The 25,263-nt window shown below is 34.1% G+C and overlaps 1 protein-coding gene across 2 annotated transcripts in view; it reads right to left on the bottom strand.

Moving 5' to 3' along the window:
- The window catches only part of TMEM33 (transmembrane protein 33), a 40,454-nt gene that overhangs the window by 14,950 nt on the left and 241 nt on the right, over positions 1 to 25,263 (bottom strand). Inside the window, exons 2-9 of one of the 2 annotated variants that reach the window (XM_036908582.2) lie at positions 25,129 to 25,206; positions 22,522 to 22,616; positions 21,831 to 22,018; positions 17,541 to 17,608; positions 16,467 to 16,600; positions 13,787 to 13,870; positions 9,696 to 9,851; positions 4,461 to 8,886 (exon numbers count right to left, since the gene is read on the bottom strand). In XM_036908582.2, coding sequence (XP_036764477.1) covers positions 9,722 to 9,851; positions 13,787 to 13,870; positions 16,467 to 16,600; positions 17,541 to 17,608; positions 21,831 to 22,018; positions 22,522 to 22,616; positions 25,129 to 25,173 — 744 coding nt within the window. In that variant the 5' untranslated portion in view covers positions 25,174 to 25,206 and the 3' untranslated portion in view covers positions 4,461 to 8,886; positions 9,696 to 9,721. Of the gene's footprint in view, positions 1 to 4,460; positions 8,887 to 9,695; positions 9,852 to 13,786; positions 13,871 to 16,466; positions 16,601 to 17,540; positions 17,609 to 21,830; positions 22,019 to 22,521; positions 22,617 to 25,128; positions 25,207 to 25,263 lie in introns of those variants that run through there. The other variant, XM_057502183.1, reaches the window with a different exon arrangement.

Raw genomic sequence — 25,263 nt, 5'->3', positions numbered from 1 at the left:
CCTAAGGACTCCACTGCAAAACTACTAGAACTAATATTGGAATTCAGCAAAGTTGCAGGATACAAAACTAACACACAGAAATCTGTAGCTTTCCTATACACTAACAATGAACTAATAGAAAGAGAAATCAGGAAAACAATTCCATTCACAATAGCATCAAAAAGAATAAAATACCATTACGATTAGCATGTATAGTGGGGGGGGGGCATGGGGAGGGCTGTGCAACACAGAGAAGACAAGTAGTGATTTTACAGCATCTTACTATGTTGATGAACAGTGACTGTGAATGGAGATGTGGTGGGGACTTGGTAAACGGGGGAGCCTAGTAAACATAATGTTCTTCATGTAATTGTAGATTAATGATACCAAAATGAAATGAAATGAAATTAAAAAAGAATAAAATTCCTAGGAATAAACCTAACCAAGGAAGTGAAAGACCTATACCCTGAAAACTACAAGACACTCTTAAGAGAAATTAAAGAGGTCACTAACAAATGGAAACTCATCCCATGCTCCTGGCTAGGAAGAATTAGTATAGTCAAAATGGCCATCCTGCCCAAAGCAATATACAAATTCGATGCAATCCCTATCAAATTACCAACAGCATTCTTCAATGAACTGGAACAAATAGTTCAAAAATTCATATGGAACCATCAAAGACCCCGAATAGCCAAAGCAATCCTGAGAAGGAAGAATAAAGTGGGGGGGGATCTCACTCCCCAACTTCAAGCTCTACTACAAAGCCATAGTAATGAAGACAATTTGGTAATGGCACAAGAACAGAGCCATACACCAGTAGAACAGAATAGAGACTCCAGATATTAACCCAAACATATATGGCCCATTAATAAACGATAAAGGATCCATGGACATTCAATGGGGAAATGACAGTCTATTCAACAGATGGTGCTGGCAAAACTGGACAGCTACATGTAAGAGAATGAAACTGGATCACTGTCTAACCCCATACACAAAAGTAAACTCCAAATGGATCAAAGACCTGAATGTAAGTCATGAAACCATAAAACTCTTAGAAAAAAACATAGGCAAAAATCTCATGGACATAAACATCAGTGACTTCTTCATGAACATATCTCCCCAGGCAAGGGAAACAAAGGCAAAAATGAACAAGTGGGACTATATCAAGCTAAAAAGCTTCTTTACAGCAAAGGACACCATCAATAGAACAAAAAGGTATCCTACAGTATGGGAGAACATATTCATAAATGACAGATCCAATAAAGGATTGACATCCAAAATATATAAAGAGCTCACATGCCTCAACAAACAAAAAGCAAATAATCCAATTTAAAAATGGTCAGAGATCTTACTACGCAGATGGACAGTGACTGTGAAGGGGTATGTGGGGGGGACTTGGTGAAGGGGGGAGTCTAGTAAACCTAATGTTCTTTCTGTAACTGTAGATAAATGATACCAAAATAAATAAATAAATAAATAAATGGTCAGAGGAGCTGAATAGACAGTTCTCTAAAGAAGAAATCCAGATGGCCAACAGGCACATGAAAAGATGCTCCACATCACTAATCATCAGAGAAATGCAAATTAAAACCACAATGAGATATCACCTCACACCAGTTAGGATCGCCATCACTGAAAAGACAAACAACTACAAATGTTGGTGAGGTTGTGGAGAAAGGGGAACCCTCCTACACTGCTGGTGGGAATGTAAATTAGTTCAACCATTGTGGAAAGCAGTATGGAGGTTCCTCAGAATGCTCAAAACAGAAATACTATTTGACCCAGGAATTCCACTTCTAGGAATTTACCCTAAGAATGCAGCACTCCAGTTTGAAAAAGACAGATGCACCCCTATGTTTATCACTGCACTATTTACAATAGCCAAGATATGGAAGCAACCTAAATGTCCATCAGTAGATGAATGGATAAAGAAGATGTGGTACATATACACAATGCAATACTACTCAGCCATAAGAAAAAACAGATCCTACCATTTGCAACAACATGGATGGAGCTAGAGGGTATTATGCTCCGCGAAATAAGCCAGGCAGAGAAAGGCAAGTACCAAATGATTTCACTCATATGTGGAGTATAAGAACAAAGGAAAACTGAAGGAACAAAACAGCAGCAGAATCACAGAACTCAAGAATGGACTAACAGTTACCAAAGGGAAAGGGACTGCGGAGGATGGGAGGGATGGGAGGGAAGGGAGGGATAAGGGCGGGGAAAAAGAAAGAGGGCATTACGATTAGCATGTATAGTGCGTGGGGGGTACGGGGAGGGCTGTGCAACACAGAGAAGACAAATAGTGATTTTACAGCATCTTACTACACTGATAGACAGTGACTGTGAAGGGGTATGTGGGGGGGACTTGGTAATGGGGGGAGCCTAGTAAACATAATGTTCTTCATGTAATTGTAGATTAATGATACCAAAAAAAAAAAATGTTCATTTGGAAATTTAAGATTGCTCTAGGCAAAGAGACATACAAAGTTTACATTAAAAAAATACTAATTCGATGTAAGACCAAAAAGGGAGTTTACCTTTTTAGATGAAGGGGTAAAAAAAAAAGGTACTTCCTAACACTTTGAAAGATGAACTATATGCTTTGGATATATATACTATTTAGATATTACAATATTGAACTGCCAAACATGAATCTAGTAATTAATAGTATCAGGGACCATTATTTCAGATCAGACAAACCTGTGTATACAAGTGTATCTTTTATGATGAGTTGATGAGGAAAAAATATGTTATTATTCTGGAACACTGCAGGTTTCATTTCTGTCTTGAGGAGTTTCGGTTTGTTGCTTAAATGAAATGGCCTATTACTCTTGGAACTTTAGCTAATAATGGCTGTAGTGCTCCAAACTTAAAGAATTTAATGAAAAAAATTACAAACTACTGGTTATTTTTTTAGAAGAATATAAACTTAAAAATATAATTGGGAATAAACTGACCTAAATCCCACAATTTAATTATCTGGGAATATTTACAGTTTTAAAAGCAATTTAATGAGAACAATGGTTTTAATATTAAACCCCTCTCTGAATTTAGTGGTGGTATCCCAAATTACTTACCCTTTTCTTTGGTTAAACAGCACTTCCTTCGTTTGAAGAACTGGTTTGCCCAATCTGTTTCTGCTAAGACCCAATAATCAAAGACCCACACACTCCTTTTCAAGGAAGACTCGATGGATACATTGAGGGAGAGGTTACAGTGCAAAGGCAAAAATCTCCCTTCCTACTAGTTCATCCAGAGGGTGGTGGTGGTCTCCACATGTCTTTGAGGGTAGTTAATACATAGGGAGAGAAGTCTCCCTTTTACTGAAAAATACTAGAATTTTCACTTCTCTTCATATTATGCTTATTGTTATAAAATAGCATAAGTCTTTTCCATGTCAGGGCATTATTCTTGATCAATCACTCCTAGTCATGCAGTCTAATAAAAGACCTATATAAATCATTGTAAATTTTTAAAATACTGATCCTAAAAAGGATCCTTATCTTTTAGACACAGAATGGTAATTTTACTAAATGATATAAAATAATGTGAAATTATTTAACCCAGGAGAAGGTTAGGTGAATGGGGGTGAAGATAAGGTAGGGTTGGCTATGGTGGAGAGCTGTGAGGTAGTGGAAACACCAAAGTTCATTAATCTATTCAGTTTTCATGCATGCTCAAAACTCACCACAATAAAATAAATTTTAAAAGAACTTTGTTAATCATCAGCTTAGACTGATAACTCTCAAAAGATCTCAACTGACCACTTTTTTGAGAATCTGTCCATTCATCCAGGCTTGAGGAATGAGATGACCTTTTCCTTCCCAAGAACAAAATTTTATCAAAAGCCCCAAATATTCCCCCATGCTAAAGAGTATTATGAATCAAAAGTGTATGTATCTAAGACCTTACATTAAAAAATCTTTAGAAAATCAATTCTCCTAATACTCTTATTTATTGGGCTACGACTTTTCTCCTTATGTGAACAATTCATTTAGTCATATTTATCCGACTATCAGTTTCATAATGGTCTTTAATTATAATCGCTAAGTGGACAAGGATTTGTTTTACTTGTATAGTGTTTCACTCAATACAAAGTTGTTAAAATTGCCACAGAAAATACTGCCAACTCTGAACACCTAGAAGGGAAATATATTCCCCTATGTTATGCTATGTTGATTTATGACTTTGGATATACAGTATATCATGAATCATCTTAGGGTTATAAACAACTTATCCACTAGGCCATAAATTTTACTAAATAAAAAAGTTTGAAGCAAGCAAACAGCTGAAATATCCACTGTAATTTTTTTTCCAGTTTCATATTAGACCACAAAATCATACCATTTCTATTATTTGTGATGAGCTAAGGACAACAGTGTTCAAATTCATCTTATTCTAACAGTAAGTAATGAAGCACAATGAAAAGCTGAATTCTAACTGAAAATGTTTTTCTGCAACATAGCATTTTCAAATCTGCTTAAATTCAGACTTTTATTACACAATTTGATTTTTACATCAATAAAATCTTACATATAACAATACAGATGAAGGAACAACTTAATTAGTATTGAAATAAATATTAGATATACAAAGCACATACTGTGAAAAAGGGTCACAATAAATTACAAGTGGAGACATTATTTTGCTCAATCACCAAAGAAAGCCCTTGACACTTCCAATTTCACACCATCAAATTTATCATTCTTGCTGATTTAAGCAGAACACAAAACAAATATGGATCCCAGGGCTTACTTTCACAGCTATGAGCACAGATAATTTACTACAGTGATCCAATTTGGAAATCAGTAGGGACCAGTAAATCCCTACATGAAAGAAAGAGCGAATGAGGTCCTTTTTCCTTAGTGTCAGCAGGCTATGATTATTACGTTTATTAGATTTTCTTGAAAGGACTTCACATTTTCTCAAATATTCAGGAGAAATATATTTCCCCTCTGAGCCCTACATTAGCATTTATGTGCTTTGGTCTTGAATACAGGGGAATGATGAATTTTTCAATTTATTTCATAAATTTAAACAGTCTTGACTGTATTGACCTAAAGAGTGTACCTCCCCAACCTGTACAATATTAGATATTAAAAAAGGATTCAAGAGAAATTACTAAGAAATGCTGACATACTGTATATAGAAAAATTTTAGTTCAATATATCCCATTACAGAGAGCACCAGAAGTAATGCATTTATCAATCAAGCAGTTTTTTTATGACTTTCTAATCTTTGCAACCCTTTTACATTTGTTTCAATATGTACACATCACAAATGTCACTTGCCCGTGACTTTGCCCATTTGGTCTCAACTTAGAAATACATACATAAGCAAAAATTCATGTCAAAAGCAATTGTTCTCTTTTAAAGTCCCAAAAGAAAACACTTAAAATTTAGAATAACTGTCATGAACCATGAAAGAAACATTAGTTTAAAAGTACTGCAGATATCAAAAAAGTATATTCAAGGCAGCTATGAAGGAAAAAATGAAATGACTTTTGGACCTTTCTTCTGGAACATGAGCTAGCTTTTTGATGTCAGCAAAATATCAATATTTTTCTCCTATCACTTTCTAAGAAAAAGAATCTTCCTTCAATTAAAAAAATACTGTACTTTACCTCTTGTTTTCTCAATTCAAAGTCAACGCAGATCAGTTTTCCTACTTGCACTGTACGAGAGAAAGACTTCCCTAGTGCTAATCCCTCACACAGGAACAGGGTGTTCCTTCTGAGAATACCCCTAAATACCGTTTTAGAAGATAAACATGTCCTAGAATAATTACTACCAGAAATCTCCCAAACTTAGCACTTCCTTTCTTATCCTTAATACCAAATCTAGTAACAACTTTCTACCCAGAACATTTTAAGAGGACTGCTCATAAAACAAACTTTGGAAATAACCCCGGATTTGTAAACGTATGCCTTTAGTATACTATCTGTTGAGCTATACCATTATATAGCCTCTGCAGAATTCTCCTAGTCTTAGAAAAATTCCCATGAGGTGTTAAGAGAAACCAGTTGTCTTTGCAACTCCAAACTGAATTTGCAAGCCTAGGTACCATTCCTAATCTAATACCCAAAAATTGTTATGCTTTCATTATTACTATTAAAAGTCTAAATTTTAAGAGGTTGAACTAGCTATATCTTGTGTACCTAACAAATGACCACAAAAAAAATTCAAAGTACCAATTTTCTATACAGCTGAAAATGAAGGATAAAGAACAATTTTATAATTGATGTGTTTAGGTGATTTAGGCACTTACAATGAAAAGGAAGAAAAAAAAAGAGACCATGATCTGAATAATGCCACTTCCTAAGTGGCCCATGTCACTGTTGACCTAGAAACCAGACATTAAAAGGTTACTTAGGGCTTTTGAACAGTTCAATATTAACAAATGTACTCATAATAAAAGTTCCCTGAATATTGAGTAATTACATATTAAAAAGGGTCATGAATTCAGATCCTTAGGTTCTGTAGCTGACTCAGCACTTTTAGTGGCATTTAAACTTCCAACATGGCATATATTTCCTGGGGTGCTAACTGAGGAACGAGCGCCACCTACTGCTTATAAATACAACTGTCTGATTACTTTCTCCCTTGAGGTTTTTCAATACAGACCTAAGTATCAAAATCAGTTGAAATTTTGGTGAGAGCTTTGAGGGTAGCAGATCCTAAGGAAATTTGGGCAGGGATAGGGGAAGAGGAACTTCAAAATAACTGTACTAATCAAAATAAATTCCTTAGCATTAGATACGGGTCTTTACCACAATTTCTCAAAATTGATTTTGTTCATTCTGACCCAAACTTAAAAAAACTGGAATCTCTCAGTTCTACTTGTCTTAATACATATACACTCATTTTCCTTTCCAGGGCAAATAATATTCATGTCCTAAACTGACAAAACCTAATCTGAATTTCTGAACCCGATTCTTAGGAAAAAATGAAGTATTCCAATAGCTTTATAATTCTTAAACAACTGACATCATAAATCTTTCATAACTTCTGGTCTAATATTAGCATGTCTTGACTTTCCTTGTAAGGGAGGTTCCTAAATATCTAAATTTAATTTTAAAAATTATCTTTCTTGTTTACTTCCAAAAGCACCTACCTAGGGTAATTTTATTTGAAGAAAATTTAAATACAAATTGTTTTCAAGAAATTTCTCTTTGCAATAAAGTTAGAGAATAAATTTCAAGCATACAAAAGGAATACAGAATCCTTGTTAGACTAAAGTAGGTTTTATATGAGGGTTGTCCAAGAGGTCTTAATGTCTAAAAATAATAGAACAATATCATTCTCTAAAGAATTAGATACTCCAAATGTTAACTTTTTTTAAAACCTATGGGTAAAAATAAGCTTAGCTATGCAGCTGTAATTTCTCCTACTGCAGTCATTCTACATGCTATTTTGTAGTATGTAGATGGTATACATTATACAATTTCAGAAGCCAAATCAGCTGCCTGTACATAATCATATTGCAGAACTTCTAACTATAAGATCATGCAAACTAAATATCTAGCAATGCTTAAATTGTAAAATTTACTTTTTCATGAGTTTAGGAGTATTTTATAATAAACCCAGCCTTCTTTTAAAGACCAAAGAATAAAACATGAGCATAACAGAAATATAATCCTATTTATGTGGTAAGAAGCCTCAACTTTTAAAGCATAGAGTGTTTTAAATTATAATAGTTTTTATGTTAAAATTCTTTTTGTTAAAGCCAGCATGGATTATTTCCTTTAGGAAAAACTTTTTCACAACAGTAATTTTAAAAAAGAGAAAACTCAAAACAGAGGCATACCTGTAGGTCATTAAAGTAAAAGACAATTATGACCAAAACAGCACACAAAAAGAAAAACATGACATCTCAGTAGTTCTCTACTTCAGTTAACAGTATTGTTCCAGGGTTAACTTCTTAGTTTTGATAAATGCTGTATAGTTATGCAAGATGTTAACATTAAGGGAAGGTGAATTAAGGGTATACAAGAACTCTCTACTATTTTTGCAACTCATTTCTGTAAGCCTAAAATTATCTCAAGATCTAAAAACATTGTAGAAAACAAAAAACACTAGTAACTTAAAAATATGCCTTCAGCTGCCAAAATTTCTTGATACAATTCAAGACTTAATTTTTAAAGACATCATTAGAAATCAATAATATACTGTTTACTTAACATTATAGTCACTTTATTGCTCTAGAAAATTTAGTTCTTAAAACCATCAGATTATATATATAATAATGAGGCTAGCCCATCCATCACACACACACAAAATCAACTGTATGTTATGAGGCTGCTTCTCTAACGTAATAGATAAATATTACAAAGTAGCTCATTACAGCTGAACTATCAAGTAGACATCACATTTCTATAGACTGGAAAGTTGAACAAAAAGAAAACTGACATTACTGATAAGTTACTATTGAATGTATTTGAGAAATCCAAATTACATGCAGACAGAAAGCTAGTTACAAAAACTTTTACATTACTTTGTACTAAAATGTTTGCTATGTTTTAAACATTTCCAATCATGCAACAGTAATAAAGATCAGAATGGAATTTTATAAAAGAGTTGATGGAAGCCTAATGAACAGGACTCAACATACATACAACAAATCACAGTTGCATAATACATCCAATTCCTTCAAATTTATCTATGAAATGCACATTTTATCCCCCCACAACTGCTCTTCCAGCCTCATTCCCAATCAATTATCTTACCTCTAAATTCTTTCATTTAACCTTTAAATCAGATTTGATGGATAAGTATGTAAGCTACAGTATAATCTTCATTATTATTTCAGAACAGACACCAAGTAGAGTCATTTGCTCAATCTTCAGTTACATTCCTTTCAAAAGCCATCTGAACTGCTGCAATTGTCTATGAAAATTCAAACCTAAGAAACCGAGAAAATTGCCAGTCAAGAATTCAATCTAGGTAATTCTACAAACTAAAATAATATAATAACCTTTGTGTCTACATTTGCAAAAGAAGGGTTTCCTATTTGAAAAATGTTATTCCATGCGTCTCTGAAGGAAAGCTGTATGCTGCTTTCTGATGTGAAATGGTTAGGTGATCTGAATAGTTACCCAACTCATTAACAAGTTCACAGTTCAGCCTTTTTTGGGGGGTAAATATTCATCTGTCACAGAAGTAATTACAGAAAAAAAATTTTGGAAGGTCAGAGCATAAGGTACATGCATAATTCCTCTTTTATTGCTACATCCAAAATAATCTATCCTAACAAAGCAGCACTAAGTCAGTAACAATTTCAAATAAATACACTAAGAAGTGCTTCTGTTCAAATCATCAACCAAAATCACTGAATGGCAAAATAATACTGCCTCAGCATGTAATATTACCATAATGAACTCATACCAGATATAAATTCAGGTTACCAATGAGGTTGAAGCAAATTTTAGAGTTACTTTAACAAGAGAAGTAAATGTATTTCTTGATAAAGGCACATAGCAGCATCTAAAAAATTTGATACATATATCACAAGACACAGACTTCTTTAACCATTAACAACAAAGCACAGTAAAATTTTCTCAGAAACTTTTTTAAAAGCTTATTTAACATGCCAGGAAAATAATTATTTTTCCATTGAGATGCATTTATGTTAATTAATGTAAATTACACTGAGGTCAGTTTTATACCTAGAATTAGCCCCTAGCAGAAGTACCAGGTGCTAATAATGCTTACTTATATATAACTTAGCGGATGCTGAACTATGCAACTGTTGGTGCCAGTCTGCTTATAAAGGCAATGCTCTGCAGACAAAGTCTTCTCAAAAACAATGGACAAGCAGGTTTCATTATTACATGTTCAACAACAATCCTCAGTTCATTAAACAAGGTCCTGCAAGATAAAATAGTTTTCTTTCAGAAACACAAGGAAAAAGCAACACAACACCAGCAAATGCTGAAGGAATTCCTCAGAGCCATTAAGAAATGTGAGGTAGAAGAAGTAACTAGGAATGCACTGCAGACAGCATACAAAACCAAACTCAACACTGTGTCTTTTTGCGGGGGTATCAGGGGGAGAGAAACATGTTCATTTAACAAAAGCATTTCATAAATGGCTATCTCTGAAGGCTGAGATTAGGGATGACTGTCATATTCTTTATGATTCCGTCACATCATTTTCACATTTAGGTAAATTCAACTAGTTCTAAAAAAAGAGCAAGAAAGTGAAAATTACATAATCCCACCTATTGTTTCCTTAAATGGACATATTACCACTGGAGAGCTTCCCTTATCTGTAAAATAGGAATATTTACTTCATGGAGTCGTAGCTAAGTTCAAATGAGATGAAAAAGAAGATGATGCTCAACAAATGTTATTTCCCAGTTAGATCAAACTGGCTTTTGTTTGCCTTTAGATTAAAGCCCAACTCCTTAACATCCAATGCCCTCCAGAATCTGGTCTCAATCAGATTTCTTTGCATCACCCTGCCACTCTCTGCTATGACTCCTATTTTCCAGTTATGCTACATATTTGTACCCAAAACATGCTATAGACTCTTGACTTTGCCTTAACCAGGCGCATTGCCTACAAAGTACTCTTTGTTACATGCTGTACACCTCACACATACATTGTACAGGCTATTAAACACAAAATTATGCATATTGTACTGTAATTTGTAAGTGATTTGAGGATCATCAAGGGCAATTTTGACTATTCACAATTTTCATTTTATGGGCCAACTCATCCTTCAATAAAGACACAATTCCTGTTCTACCTCACTGTATCCTCTGTACTGTTTTTGTGGTTAGGAAAAAATAATGTACTGTTTTAAAAAAGGATGTATTATGCTTTCATACAAAGACAGGAAGAAAATGTGGAAAGATGCACATTTTTCCAAAAACCTGCCCTTCTTCTTGTATCTCATCTTTGTGACAGCTCCATTACTCAAAACTCACTTAGGTTTGCCAGGCCAGAAACCTGGAAGACTTCATTACTCATTCTTCATCCCCAAGACTTAAGTTCTCAGCCTACTACCTATGTTTCGAATTTATCCCCTTTTTTCCTTTACCAATGAATGGTTCAGGCTCTGGACTATGCCAACAGTCTCCAAACTGGTCTTTTTCTTCTTTTGGTGAGCCTAAAATCCATTTTCTGGAATGATTATTTCTAAATCAGATCTCATCACATTCTCAATTCCACCGTATCACCAAATTCAAATGCTCTTCCTAGCTTGAAATAAAATCCAAACCCATTCATTATCTAGTCCCTGCCTACCTTTCTGGGCACAGATTATTACTTACCTATATATTTTGTCAACTCAAGCAACATGTAGCTACTGGTATGTCAAGCACTTTCAGGCACCCATGTGCCAGAACTCAGACTTCACAAAACTTGGCTAATAATACCACCTCCTCAGTGAATTCTCATCTGTCTCCCTCTATTCTCTGTGCTTTCACAGCATATTCATCATCATACCGATCATACAGACCTGAGTGAATTAGACAGCTAAGTTCCTAGAAAACAGGTATTCCAAGCCTCCATAACCTTATCACCAACACACAATCACTGTCTTCTGAATAAATAAGTCTAATGAATAAAGCTAAGAGACACCTTAAAAATACTGTAGTCAAACCCCCTTAGGCTACAGATGAGGCTTAAAGAGGTCAACAGCTTGCCTAAAGTTGCATGGCTAGTTCTTTTATTCCTAGCTTTATCCCTCAGAATAATCTAGACACAGAGTTCCAGAGTTCCAATGCAACAGCACTAACAACAGAACTTCCAGTGATAGTGAAAATATCTACCTGGGCCGTCCGACACAGTGGCCATCAACCAGACAGAGCTTTCCAGCACTTGAAATGTGGTTAGTGTGACTCAGGAGTTGAATTTCGACAAGTGTGGCTGCCAAATTGGACAGCCCAGCTCTGGACAATCTACACTAGATCTCTATAAAGGACTGAAACCACTAACTTGAGAATATGATAGGGGAAAATGGTACAAACTGGTGATATTTTGAGACAGTACAAACTGGACTGTCTCAAAACCCTTAACAAAAAAAGTGTTGTGTAGAAAATGTTTTATAGCTGCTCATCGGTATTTATAAGCTCAAATATTTTCCATTACCTTTCCACTATTTTTATTAAAATATGTGCTTATAGGTTATCTTTGAAGACACAACATATATTTGTGTTATCTGGATCCACTGCCACCCTTTCCTTCTTTATTCCACTGGACACTTCTAAATTTTTATATGCACTGAGCTGACTTAATGGTATGAGAAAATGGGAGCAGAGATGAAAAGGGTATAAAGAAGCAGAAAAAAACAAATCTGCTAATGAAAAATGAATGTCAGTGCAGGAAACCAGAAGATAATGTCTGAAATTAATACATGGGCCAGAAAGAAAAAGGGCAAAAACTCAGGGAGTCAAGTAAAATTGAAGGCTTATTTGCAACTAGGGACTCATGAAGAACCTACAACTAAAAATCACAGTAAGTAGGCTCTATTTTAGCAAGTATCAAAAAAAAGTATCACTGTTTAAAAGGGCATAAACCCCTCATAAAAGAAGAATCAGAATCACAGAAGAAAAACTAATTAAGAACCAAATAGATCTAAGCACTTTTAAAACATTACTTCATTTCACCTGCCAGAAGGTTTTCTCCTCTTTAAATAACTTGCCTAACACACACACCTGGCAGGCAATGGGCCAAATTCAGTTCTTTTTACTTTGCTTGTGAAGTATAACTGAGATCAGGCTAATACACACATTGAATCTGTCTGAATTCTACCACATGATGAATTTATTTTACATTTGAAAAAAAAGCAAAACTATGTTAATATTAGTATCTAAGCAACATTATACATTAATTATATTAAAATTATCATTAAACATTACTTTATATTAAAAACAGCTATTCATTTTAGTTTTGGTCTATAACTTTTGAGATTGGCATGCATACTTCACTATGAAGAATTTAAGTCTCCATTACTGAACATTACAGTAATTCACTAAAATATTTCTTTGCTTCCTCATTTTTCTACTCCATACTATTGTGTATAAGTCTATCAGAAGAATATTACCATCATGTCAAAACCATCATTCTCATCTATCTAAAAGATAAATTCCAAACCTCTTACCTTGAAACTCAACAAATTTTATAATCTGGCTCCAATATAACTTTTTAGCTCCAACAACTCAGCATTGAGAATCCGTGTTATGGTCAAACAGGTCTAGTCAATGCTCCTTCAATCTGTACCTTCTTGCCTCTGAACTTGTGTTGCTCCTGTCTTCCTACCTAAAATGCTTTTACCTATTCTCACTGTCTATTCAAAGTCTTTTAAATCATTCCAGAACAAATTAAGATCCCTATTTAGTGAAACTTTCCTGGATTCTTCTATGTTCTGGCTCAATCTCTCCCTCCTGTGGACTACAGTACTGATATGATAAAGCAAACACACAATTCGCCATATACTGACTTGTGAATACTGTATCCTGAACTACTGTTTCTTCCTTTTATTAACTGACATGTGCTTTTGTTTCTTCAACTAGGAAAATTCCTTGAGAGTGGGATGTAAGTCTTATACATCTTTAAATTCCTTAGGCTTTGGTACTATTTTAGAGGTGGTTAAGATAACTCCAGTTCTGTTTTCTGATGAGAAACAAAACCACCTCATCAACACTAGACAGTACTAAGGCCTAGAACTTATTTAAATTTACAAAAACACTTCTTCTAAAATTCTAACATAAAACATAAATAACTCTTAAAATTTACAAATGTATTTCATAAGCCTCTTAACAAATAAAAAAAGATTTAAACTAATCACTGGCTTACCGACAATATGGATTTCTTCGAGAGGAATACCTAAGAGTAAGAAATCTATAGTATATGAAAGGCTGGAGCAAACTTCCTTGACCACTGAAATAAAACAAATACAAGGGTTATAATAAAAATTATTAATTCAAATGTTCACTCTAAAATTTGAAGGCAATTTAACTGAAAAATGCATATGTCATTCACTGAATGGTCATAGCAGTATGTGGTATATCTAAATCAAAATTAAAAAGAAAACAGGAATGTACACGACTGGTAAAGAGTACAATGTTGTTTAAATGTTTATAAACATGTATTCATGTATTTAAAAAAAAACCTTCAAAGCAACTAAAAAAAAACAGAATGTTTTAAAAATGCTTCCATAATTACCACTAAGAATGGATAATTAAGTTTCAAACCTTTACAACATGCTAAAATGGAAAGTGGTTCACTTTATATAAGCAAACAAAACCTAATAAAATCACAAAAGGCTCACTAGTAAATTTACATAGCCTTTTCTAATTATTTTTCAGGTTAAAAAGCACAGTTACAATACCACAAGAACCATATACATGTTTATGAAATTCTAAGTCTGAAATTCTTTCCTGGGAAAAACTATCTGGATTAAGATATTCACTGAACAACTACAAATAAAATGCACCAACAACCTAACATGGATAGTTAGGTAGGAGGGCTAAGTAAATTGCACTGTTTATATGATGGATTTAGTTTAAGACCTATTAGCAACTTTGAAGAAAACAGAGTACAAAACTATACATATTATTACAACTATTTTTTTTTAAATTTTGAGGAAATACATTCTGCTGCTAAATATGGTTTGTTTTTCAGGTTAATTTTTTAGCCTTTTCTTCCAAATTCTATGGTATTACTTTCATGATAAGAATAATTTACACTAATTACAAACTAATCACTAAATGTGTTATATCCATTTTCCCAATAAATCATGTGACAAATCTTTTTAACTCTTTAAAAAAGTAACACACATACTACCCAAAATAAGAGTATTCAATAAAAAAAAATTTTCCATTATTTAAGTCAACTCTTTCCTCAAAGTTACAGCAGTCTCTAACATATCCTGTTTCAGAAATTTATATAAACAAACATATGTAATGACTAACACTAATTTAGTGATTACACTGTAACTCACTGAATAGATTTAACTCTAGGAGATAAGTGATATTATCATCCCGATTTTAAAGATAAAGAAACTTAGGCAGAAAGAAACCTATGTATGCCCCAAACCACGTACACACATACAAAATATAAATGGGGAACACCCTACACAGTTCTTAGCAAACTTTTAAACTTACTATATCTTGGAGACCATCCCCTACTAACACATAAATTTATCTCTTTCTTTGTACAGCTTCAAGTAGCCCATCATTTGATGCATTTACTACTATGTAACAAGCTCTCTACTAATAAAGCTACAATGATCATTTTATCTGTCCCTGAACATGTGTGCCTATGTGTGTAAGGGAACTCAGACTTTACACTCATTTTTAAATAGAGATTTAAGCATTACTGCTACAAATATAACATATTTATTCTAATATTAAGTGTTGCTTCTACCATGAAGGGTAGCATTTAAGGAATAATGATTTAAAATTGCTTTTATACTTTGTATTATACTCCAGAGACATACTTAAAGCATTACCAGCTTTTCCCTTAGGAATTGTATAAGTACTGCACACTAACAGTTTGGGCCACTGGAACATTCCTCTTAGGAACTGAATGAAACTTTATGACCTTATTTTAATTTTTTAGAGTAACAAAGCGATTTGTCTACTTAAACATCTCTGGTAAATTGACATCTCCTTTACAATAATCTTGAAAATTAAAATCAGTTGTACATAATAAGGGTTTAAATAAAAGATTAAGTAGCACAACTGAGTTAATGTACTAAGCAGTCAGAACTTGGGTGCTCCAACAAAAAATTCACTGCAGTGCCGAAAATGAGGTTTGGTGTAAGTGTGCATGGCATCTCCGCATTTCATTGTAATTACCTTAAGCTGACTTAAGAGAGTAAATTATTTTGCTTATTAAACAGAATCTGGAGATTTGCTATAGACATCAATTATCTTCTAATATAAAGAACCAGTTTTCATGTGTACATATTAACTTTTACCCAGTTACATGAAACAAACCACAGAAACTGGTATGACCCAAGACCAGAATTATGTGACTTAAGAAACAGAAAAATGAATGAAGTATTACTACACTTTCTCATATAAAAGGCTAGAGAAAACATCCCTCCAAAACTTTCCCTTTACTAAGTGAAGTGTTTTAGCATCTGATCAGGATCACCAGACACACGAACTTTTAGGAAAAAAATTTGACACTGGAGTAGACAAGTACATCTGCATCAACTCCTCCATTCAATGTTCATAGAATGTTCCCACTGAAAGATTTTAGGCAGTTACTTATTTCAACTACTGCTAGTTTTTTAAATGTGAAAAACCAAAGCTCAGAAGGCTAAGTGAGAATGGGCAAATCAAGCAAGATCCAAGTATGCCTGTAATGTCTCAGGTTCTTTACTATAAGTGAAAAGAGATTGCTGAGATCCACCTACCTCTGTAATCAGTATCAACAGATTTACTAAGCAGGATAAAATCTGAGTTCATATATTTACATTCACCTAGTCATCTGCCTCCCAAAACAAACGTGTTTTTATTCTTACCTAAAAAGCATAAAAACTGTAGCAGGCATCAAGAATATTTCATTACAAGCAATGAATTTCAGAATATTCTGTTGATTAGCACTTAATTTATCCAACATAGATCTCAGTAGAGGCAAACTATTTGAACCCTTTGCCTAAAAATAAGAAAATAAGTATTAGAAATAACAAGCATTTCTGATCAGCCAATTATTTTCTTTCTCTAGATAAACAGCATATCCAACAGGCAATCAAAAGACAACTATTTGGAAATTATATAAAATGATGATAACCAACTATTTGAGGACAGAAGTTAGTGTATTTTCCTGCTTTACTATGTTTTTGTGTATTTGAAGAGTTAAAAAGAAAAACAATTTCAATAAAATTCATTTTTATGATTTTTCTTTAAAAATGTTAGATTATTTCACAAAAAGTGGTGGTTATTTCTCTCCAACCATAACAAAATCTAACTAGTAATATAGTTAAAATATTTGTGACTTCTTAGCTAACTAAAGGTAGAAATTACAGTCAAATTACTGCCATGACCAAAGAACTAAAGGGATAAAGAAAAAGGCCAACACAAAGCAAAATCTGGATATTTTAATTCAAATTTCAGTGCATATGCACTCAGTGTGCCTGGCACACTGAAGTTACACTTAATGTTCCAACCTATGGATAAGATAATATTTTAGAGAAGTAGCAGTTCTGAAGATCAATGTAAAAGAAATACAGTACACTCTATTTACCTCGTATGTTAGAATTAAGTGTTGACAGAACAAGGTATCTCTGACAGCTTATAAAACCTAAAAGATACAATGCTTTGTAGAAATAGAGATCTCTTTCAAATTTCAGAAATCCCTCTGGGAACTGGGGGATAATTTTAAACACAATCCTACAATCCTTTATCTATAAAATATACTATCTTGTAAACTTCAACAATAAAAAATTCCAAACTTAAAACTTTCAAATCACTAAATAACTTAGAACCAGTTTGCAAAGAATAGAGAAACCTTTTATGACAAATGCCACGTTTCAGAACTCATTCATGTCAACTATCTGTAATCCAGAAGTCAAAAAAACTAGCATAGCTTTACTTACATCAAGGACCTTTTTCGTGTATGTGGCAGCATGAAGTAAAGAGAATAACAGGACTGGGAAGATACTCACTGAAGGAAACAATTAAGGAAAACATTAAATTTATCAAATATTCTGCAAAACACACTATGTATTATGTCCAAATATTTAGATCTGAAATAGCATCTGCTAAAATGAGTTCAGTGATGGTGTTTGTTTTACTGATAGACTTTATAAAACCAAAGGAAGTTTTTTTAATCTGTAGAGGTAAATTATTTTTTTTATAAATCTCACAATTCTTCTTTAAAGAGAATAGTCAACAGTTTTTTCATGCATTTCTATCAGATAAAATATTGCAAACATATGTAAGTAAGTCAAAATCTAGGTCACCTCAAAGTGTTAATACAGTTTTTAACCTCATACTTGCCATCCTTGCTAGAATAACTTAGCCTCCAGATACAAAGACAGTCTTTTGTACTGTTTTCATCTTAACCACTCAGGAAAGAGTCTAGAGTTGTATTTTAAATAGTAGTTCCAAACTTCCTTAAATGTCTTATATTCTTTCTTTCCTACAAGGACTCCATTATTTGGAGATACTGTACCTACCAAACTTTTACAGTTGATGTGTTATCAATTTGTACAAATAAAAGACAGTGGATATTTGGATTTATACACAATCAAGAGTCTCATCAGTTTAATTAGACATAAAGAATCCTTATATTTGAGTTCAACTGATTGGATTTTATCATGTATAAATACACAATTTTCTTTCAGCTTTCTGAAAAATGGAAATAGCTCAAAAGGTCCTATTCACCCCAATTTCTGCCAGGTTGATAACAAAACAAAGAAGAAAAATAAAAATAAAGAACTTGTCAAGTATTTCCATAAAATGATATGGACTGTTACCAAGATATTGAAGCAACCTAAGTGTCCATCAGTAGATGAATGGATAAAGAAGATGTGGTACATATACACAATCTATTCAGCCATAAGAAACAAATCCTACCATTTGCAACAACATGGATGGAGCTGGAGGATATTATGCTCAGTGAAATAAGCCAGGCGGAGAAAGACAAGTGCCAAATGATTTCCCTCATTTGTGGAGGGTAACAACGAAGCAAAACTGAAGGAAAACAGCAGCAGACTTAGACTCCAAGAAGGGACTAGCAGTTACCCAAGGGGAGGGATTTGGGAAGGCAGGTGGGGAGGGAGGGAGAAGGTGTATTATATTTAGTACACATCGTGTGAGGGGTCACGGGGAAGACAGTGTAGCACAGAGAAGGCAAACAGTGAATCTGTGACATCTTACTACACTGAAGGACAGTGACTGCATTGGGATATGGGTGGGGACTTGATAATATGGGTAAATGTAGTAACCACATTGTTTTTTCATGTGAAACCTTCATAAGAGTGTATATCAATACCTTAATAAAACACAAAAACAAACAAAACAAAAAATGATATGGACTGTTAGTCAATCATGAATGGCAAAAACATATGTCCTAAAAATATTTGCAGTTTCTAAGAATGAATCATATTTTTCTTCACTAAAAGCTTAGTGTGGCAGGAAATGGTGACTCAATGATTAACACAGTCTGAGTAACAAATTCATTATAACCATAATTCATTTAGGACCCAAAACTTCCTACATTTCCAATTGGCAAGCAAAACACTGACCTATACACGAGTATTAGAAGAATCCTTACTCTCTAATGTAGTTCTCCCAATCAATATCCTGACCAATTAATTCTTCCCTGCCAGTCATAGGAAGTAAAATGCAATTTTTTAAGTAGAGATTATATATATGTATTACATATATATATACACAGTTTCACACTTTCTAATGAATGATAGATCCCTTTGAAAGTGATGAAAGCTACAACCTGCTCCTGAGGTCACTGTAAAACTGTTGCTTCTTAATTAATTCAACTTTTACACATATCCTGCCTTGAAGCTTGATTCAATAAAGAGGTAATGTCAGGTAGTGTAAACAGAACCCTGAATTGAGAGTCAAGATACCTGGGTTCCAGTCATGGCTGTGACACTAACTTCATTTCCCTAGGCCAAGTTTCATCCTGTGTCAAATGAACATACAGCAATCAAAGCAAGAGATTTCTAATGAGTGTGTTTTATCTCCAATATTCTATAGTTCACAAATCCTTGATTAGAGATTCTTAATCTTAGTTTTCAATGTCACTTCTAAACTGTTTAGAAAATACAAGGGGTGAAAAGTTTACAATTTAAACCCTAAGTACCTGTCATTGTTAGAACAAGGACAACAACCTTTGTAAGAGTAAAGGACCTTTGTTAAGAGCAAAGATCAGAACACAACCATGTAATATGACTTTGGACTCATCTTTATTAACATAATACTCAACTACTTTGGGAATCAGATTACAGGTTAGTATTTCTTGCCAATTACAAGTCTGTTATTTTCCTGCTCACCACCTGGCCCCTGGCCATGTAAAATTTTCAAGGAATATGAAATCCTTAATCTTCACCATTCCCATAGAGAGGGGCCAGCAACTAGTCAATTGTACCGAAAAGGGTAGAGAGGTTGTATTCATTTGTCCTGAGTCTCGCTTGGCACCATCTCAGGATTCAGTCTACAAAATGAATGCCCACCTGCCCTGTGCCATATACAGTACTGATATATTCAATTTGTTCTATATTACTTATCTGGAAAATAGTTTTTATCATTCCTATTTCTCTCTTTTAAGACATTTTAAGCTACTAAAGAACTGAACCAAAAACTATATAATTTCCCATTGCATCTCAGAAAGGCAAGAATTTTAATACTGGTGATTCTTGAAGTATCTAAACGAATGTGGTTAACAAAAGCACGACAATCAAATGATATCCTAAACAAACTTGGTTTCCATTTACAGTTGGTAGTTCAACAACCACCTAGTGAGTTTTACCTAAAAATTAACAAATACAAATTATGATGGAACGATACAGATCTATGCATGCACTAAAACATGATACTATCCTTGCATTCCAAACTACTTACAATTTATTTCTTGGTAAAGCAAAGAATTTAAACAGAATCTCCATATAGTATATGTGTATATATGCTGAACTACTGCTTTTGTCCAGGTACCTACAGAAACAATTTTAAAACTACACTTACGTGTTACTCACCCATTAACTGTAGATTATTTTAAGTCAGAAAGACCCTGGTAGCATTACTACTTTCTTGACAATGTCATGTTAGGCAAATTATTTTAAATTCTTTGAGCTTCAATATCCTTATCAATAACATGATGCTCATGATGATGTTTTCAGTATTCTAAGGATTAATGTCAATTTTGTATATCCTGGCAAAATAGGTGCTCAAAAAATTTCATTTTCTTCCTGTTCTTTTTTCCTTGAGATTTACAAATATCTATTTAAAATTTGATACTTCACAAATCAGAAAATAACCTAAGTAGGTAGTATTTAGTTTTAGAGACATTTTATTGTGCTATTTTTGTATAGCTGCATCATAAATATTGTGTAATTGTATCACATACATCTTAAGAGCAGCACTTCTCAAAGCACAAAATACTTTCCTGAGGGATGATCACAGGGCGGAAAAAACCCAACTAAAAGGATTAAGTCTAGGAAACACCCATCTAGTTTGCCTCACAAAATCATTAGCATATCAAAGGTCCCAGAGTAAGGAACCTCAACATATTTAACCAAGTGCTTCCCAAACACACTAAGAACCCCCCCATTCCTTCCTCTCCTTTTCACAAAGTACCTAATTATCATCCACTTGAAATGTTGCAAGCACACAAATTCCAAATGAATAATCTCATTAGTTCCAGCAAATCCACATTTCTTTTTATCTTTTTAATTATCCCATCCTCTGCTTAAATAAGTTATTTTTTGATAAATTTCCATTTGTTTCTAGTTCACTAGCGGTTAGAAAAGAGCAGAGGATTTCTTATTTTAAAGCAAAACATCTGGACACTTTCCCAAAGATGTGAATTAAAAGAAAAATTTTAATAGTGAAAAAAGTCCTACAGTCTTGCGCTTTAATCAGAATTTTAAAATACCCATTGCTGATAGAGAAGTTTACAAGAGTCAAGAACAAATATACAAAGTTTGAAATTCCCATGTAAGCTCTTCAAAATCTAGATTTCACATTCCAGAACCAGAAATTCTTATGCTAAACATATCTTCATTCAACTGAAGTGCCAAACAACCAAGCTACCCTCGCTTCACGGACACTCATTGCAGAATCCTTCCTACAGCAAAACTTAACCAAATGAAGTCTCCTATACCCTCAGTAGGCAATGCCACTGTTAAAAAGGTACAAAAGGATACTTGTAACAGGGTAGGAATTGACAAAGATGAGTGAATACAGCAGGTAGTGGCAGCTATCCTCTAATAAAGCCTGGGCCAGGAATGCTCGGCTTAACTGGAAATGTGGTAATCTTTGGTGCAGCCTCAGAGCACTGGTAAGAGCATTTGCCAGCAAAGCACGTTGGTAAAAGCTTGCAGCTTCATGCAACCTGCAAATTACCAAAGGAGAGATTATCATGGGACATAAACAATACCACTTCTCTTCCTCCTTTGTGGATTGCATCATAATTGCATAACACTGAAATCTATTACTTAATTATCAATAGAAAAAAAAAATTACTTGAACCTATTGTACCTTCTTAGAAGCATCACTTTTTATATATACATCCAACTGAATTTTATAAAGCAGTCATTCTCCCTGTTAGTCAAAGAAGCAAAAAAACATGAACTCATCTCATCCCCACACATCCATTTTCTTTCAGATTTTTGATGCGATGTCAGTTTTCACAAAGCACAATGTAAGATACTCCTACAATATAAAATATCACCTAATCGTACTAGGTGATAGGAGGCTTAAAGATGAAACCTGTTTGATTTGTCCCCGTTTATAAATCCCCTCTTGCAGTTTAACAAGTATTGCACCTAAAAGGTATTTTCATAAAAACTGACTGAACAGTTGAATATGAAAGGCAGAAATATATATAATACATACCCAAGAAGAGGCAGAACAAACAAAGCAGAGCAGTAAACTGTGAACAAGCGAGAAAGCCACATCGCAGTGTCCAGTTTATTGGCCATCATGAATTGCTAAATTTAAAAAGAAAAATACTATAGTAAACGAAGCCTGCAAATTATGTTTTTAAGGATAAAGACTGTAGTTTTATTCTCACTCAAAAATTTTTAACAACACTACATAGCACTAAGATCATTAAGTGAAAACTTAAGGCAACTGTTTCATGTTTCATATGCTCAGTAAGGAGTCAAACACCATATAGTTTTGATGTGGAAAGCACCAGAAGTACTTAAATAGAAAAACACCAGTTGACATTTTAAAAAATTGAAAGACTAATTAGGAAAGAAAAATTGGAACAGGAATTTAACTATAGTTGCCTGTATCACTAATACTGGCTTCATCTAATTTAAAAGAATGTTAAATAAGAACATTTAATTGCTCTCAAGAGTACCATAACGCCTATTCTTAGAAAAATCTCAAATTCAAATGGGTAAGTCTCAGAGCTAAGTAAAAAGGCATCACAAAGCCAGTTTGTTTTAAATAAGCCTTACAAAGGAGAAGTGTAAAATCATCGTAGTAACAGTCACTCGCTTCTGAACTCGGTTAGCCTACAAATGATTTGCTTACATTCCTGAAGGCCTGCCACACTGTAGGTGCTCAAAATGTGGCTGTCCCTGGTCAAACAGTGCCTGCCTCTCCAAGTTATGACTTTCTTCATTCATCCCCTCAAAGCTCCCCAACCAGTCTTATACTGGTTTCAGCAGCTCTAAAAAAAAATCTACGTACTGCTTTCTTCTCCTTTTTTTCACTTTGCCAACAGATGTGTCCATTACCACTAACACAGTAACTTAAAATCTGTTTTCTCATTCAAAATGTACTTTATATTCAAATTCTAAAGCAGCTTTTACATTTTTGATAGAATCTGTATAATTTTTACATCAAGACCCCAAACATATAAAGTAAACCTGTGTTTCACAAAATACTCAACAGCGTGATAGATTTTGATATTTTGTATTGTATTATATGTTTTAGAAATACTTAGTGTTTCCATTAAACTGATTTCAAAATTCACTAGTGGGTCTTAACCTGGAGTCTCAAACACTAAGCAACCTAACCTAATTATCTTTTTAAAAAATATACAAAAACTTTTGGAAAAAATTTCAATTACATTTTAAAGTTCAAAGACAATTTACGGCATGTCTTTTTAACAATATGCAGGTAATTTCTGACAAATGCCTCTTTTATTCTATCCTGACCTAGTACACTGTGCTCAGTTCCTCTACAAATATTCAGCTCTACACCATAGTTGGTTATTTAATTTTAGAACATTTCTTCTTTGCTTAGTGTGTTCATTTGTGATAAATCATTCTCTATGCATTCCACTTTGCACACTTTTACATATGTGTATTTTATTACACAATATAAAAGAGGTTTAGAAAGTGTATTGGTTTACATTTTAAAAGTGAACTGCTCAACCATGTTTAAATAATGGGAAGAAATATCAACGGATCATTGGGTGAAAAATTATTCACAGTCTCAAAGTATCATGCCATAGAATACTTTTCATTACAAAGGAAAAAAGTTGTCTCTTAAATGGAGAATCTGGTGGATACCACCTCAGCAAATAACCAATCTTAGTTATCTCCAATGATGGGTTAAATCAACATAAAATGCTTTCTGATATATATAGTGCATTGTTAACAGCAAGGGAACTGTTTTAGACTAAAAATAACTAAAGGCCAGCAGAAGCAATGCACGCTTTTTGATTGAATCTCGGATGAGGAAGCAGCTTTAAAGAACAATTTGAGTAAATGTGAATATGGACTTAATATTAGGTAGTAACATGTATAAATGTTAAATTTCTCAACTGCGAAACTTGCTGCGATGACTGAATTGTAGTCATGTAGAAGAATACTTAAGTGTCAGTGGGTTAACCATTATGATGTATGCAACTAACTCAAATGGTTCAGCAGAATAAAGTGTGTACATAAATACAAATGCTGTAAATGTTTTTTTTTTTTAAAGACGTCGCTCAACTCACATACTCAGTGTTTAAAACCAGAGGGCAACAATAAATTAGGGTACGAATAATGAGTAAGCAGATCTGCATCTTAAAAATAAGTTTACTAAAGCATGTTTCTCTTTGTAAAGGGCAAAATTTTGAAAGGGGGGTTTTAAAAAATTACTCTTCTCTCTCCGCGTAATTTCTATATAATGGTATAAAATGGGTAGAAACGTTCTCAACTAGTACGCCTGTGCGGAATAAGGCGTTTTACGGCACAACCTCAGGTGGCATCTTCAACCTTAGGACCTAGACAATGAGAGACCGATATGTGGTAAGAGGCAACAGACCCAATTTCCATCGCTTACAGGTGAGGGCGACCTGCTCCAGACCAGCCGGTTGTCAAAACAGAAATTTTCAAGTCCTGCTACATCTTCTCTTAATGATCTCCTCTCTCCACCACTCCCAAACCCCACCCCCATCACCAATCCCAAACCTGAAAGCAATGAGCTTCTGGAACGCCTCGGAGCACTTCCTACTGCTTCTCTGCAAATCAAGCCAGGCGTACCCGCCCGATCACTTACCACTGCGCCCGCCCCTTGGGGGCCGTTGGAAGCCGTATCCGCCATGGGAGACTCACACGCGCGTCTGGAACGCTGCAACTGGGAAGGAAAGACGGACGTTAGCGCCGGCGGCACGACTCCTGTAACCGGCTTCGT

This window comes from Manis pentadactyla, chromosome 5 (assembly GCF_030020395.1).
Source record: "Manis pentadactyla isolate mManPen7 chromosome 5, mManPen7.hap1, whole genome shotgun sequence".
Lineage (NCBI taxonomy): Eukaryota > Metazoa > Chordata > Mammalia > Pholidota > Manidae > Manis > Manis pentadactyla.
The sequence above is the reverse complement of the archived record's forward strand: the minus strand, read 5'-3'. Positions and strand labels throughout refer to the sequence as shown.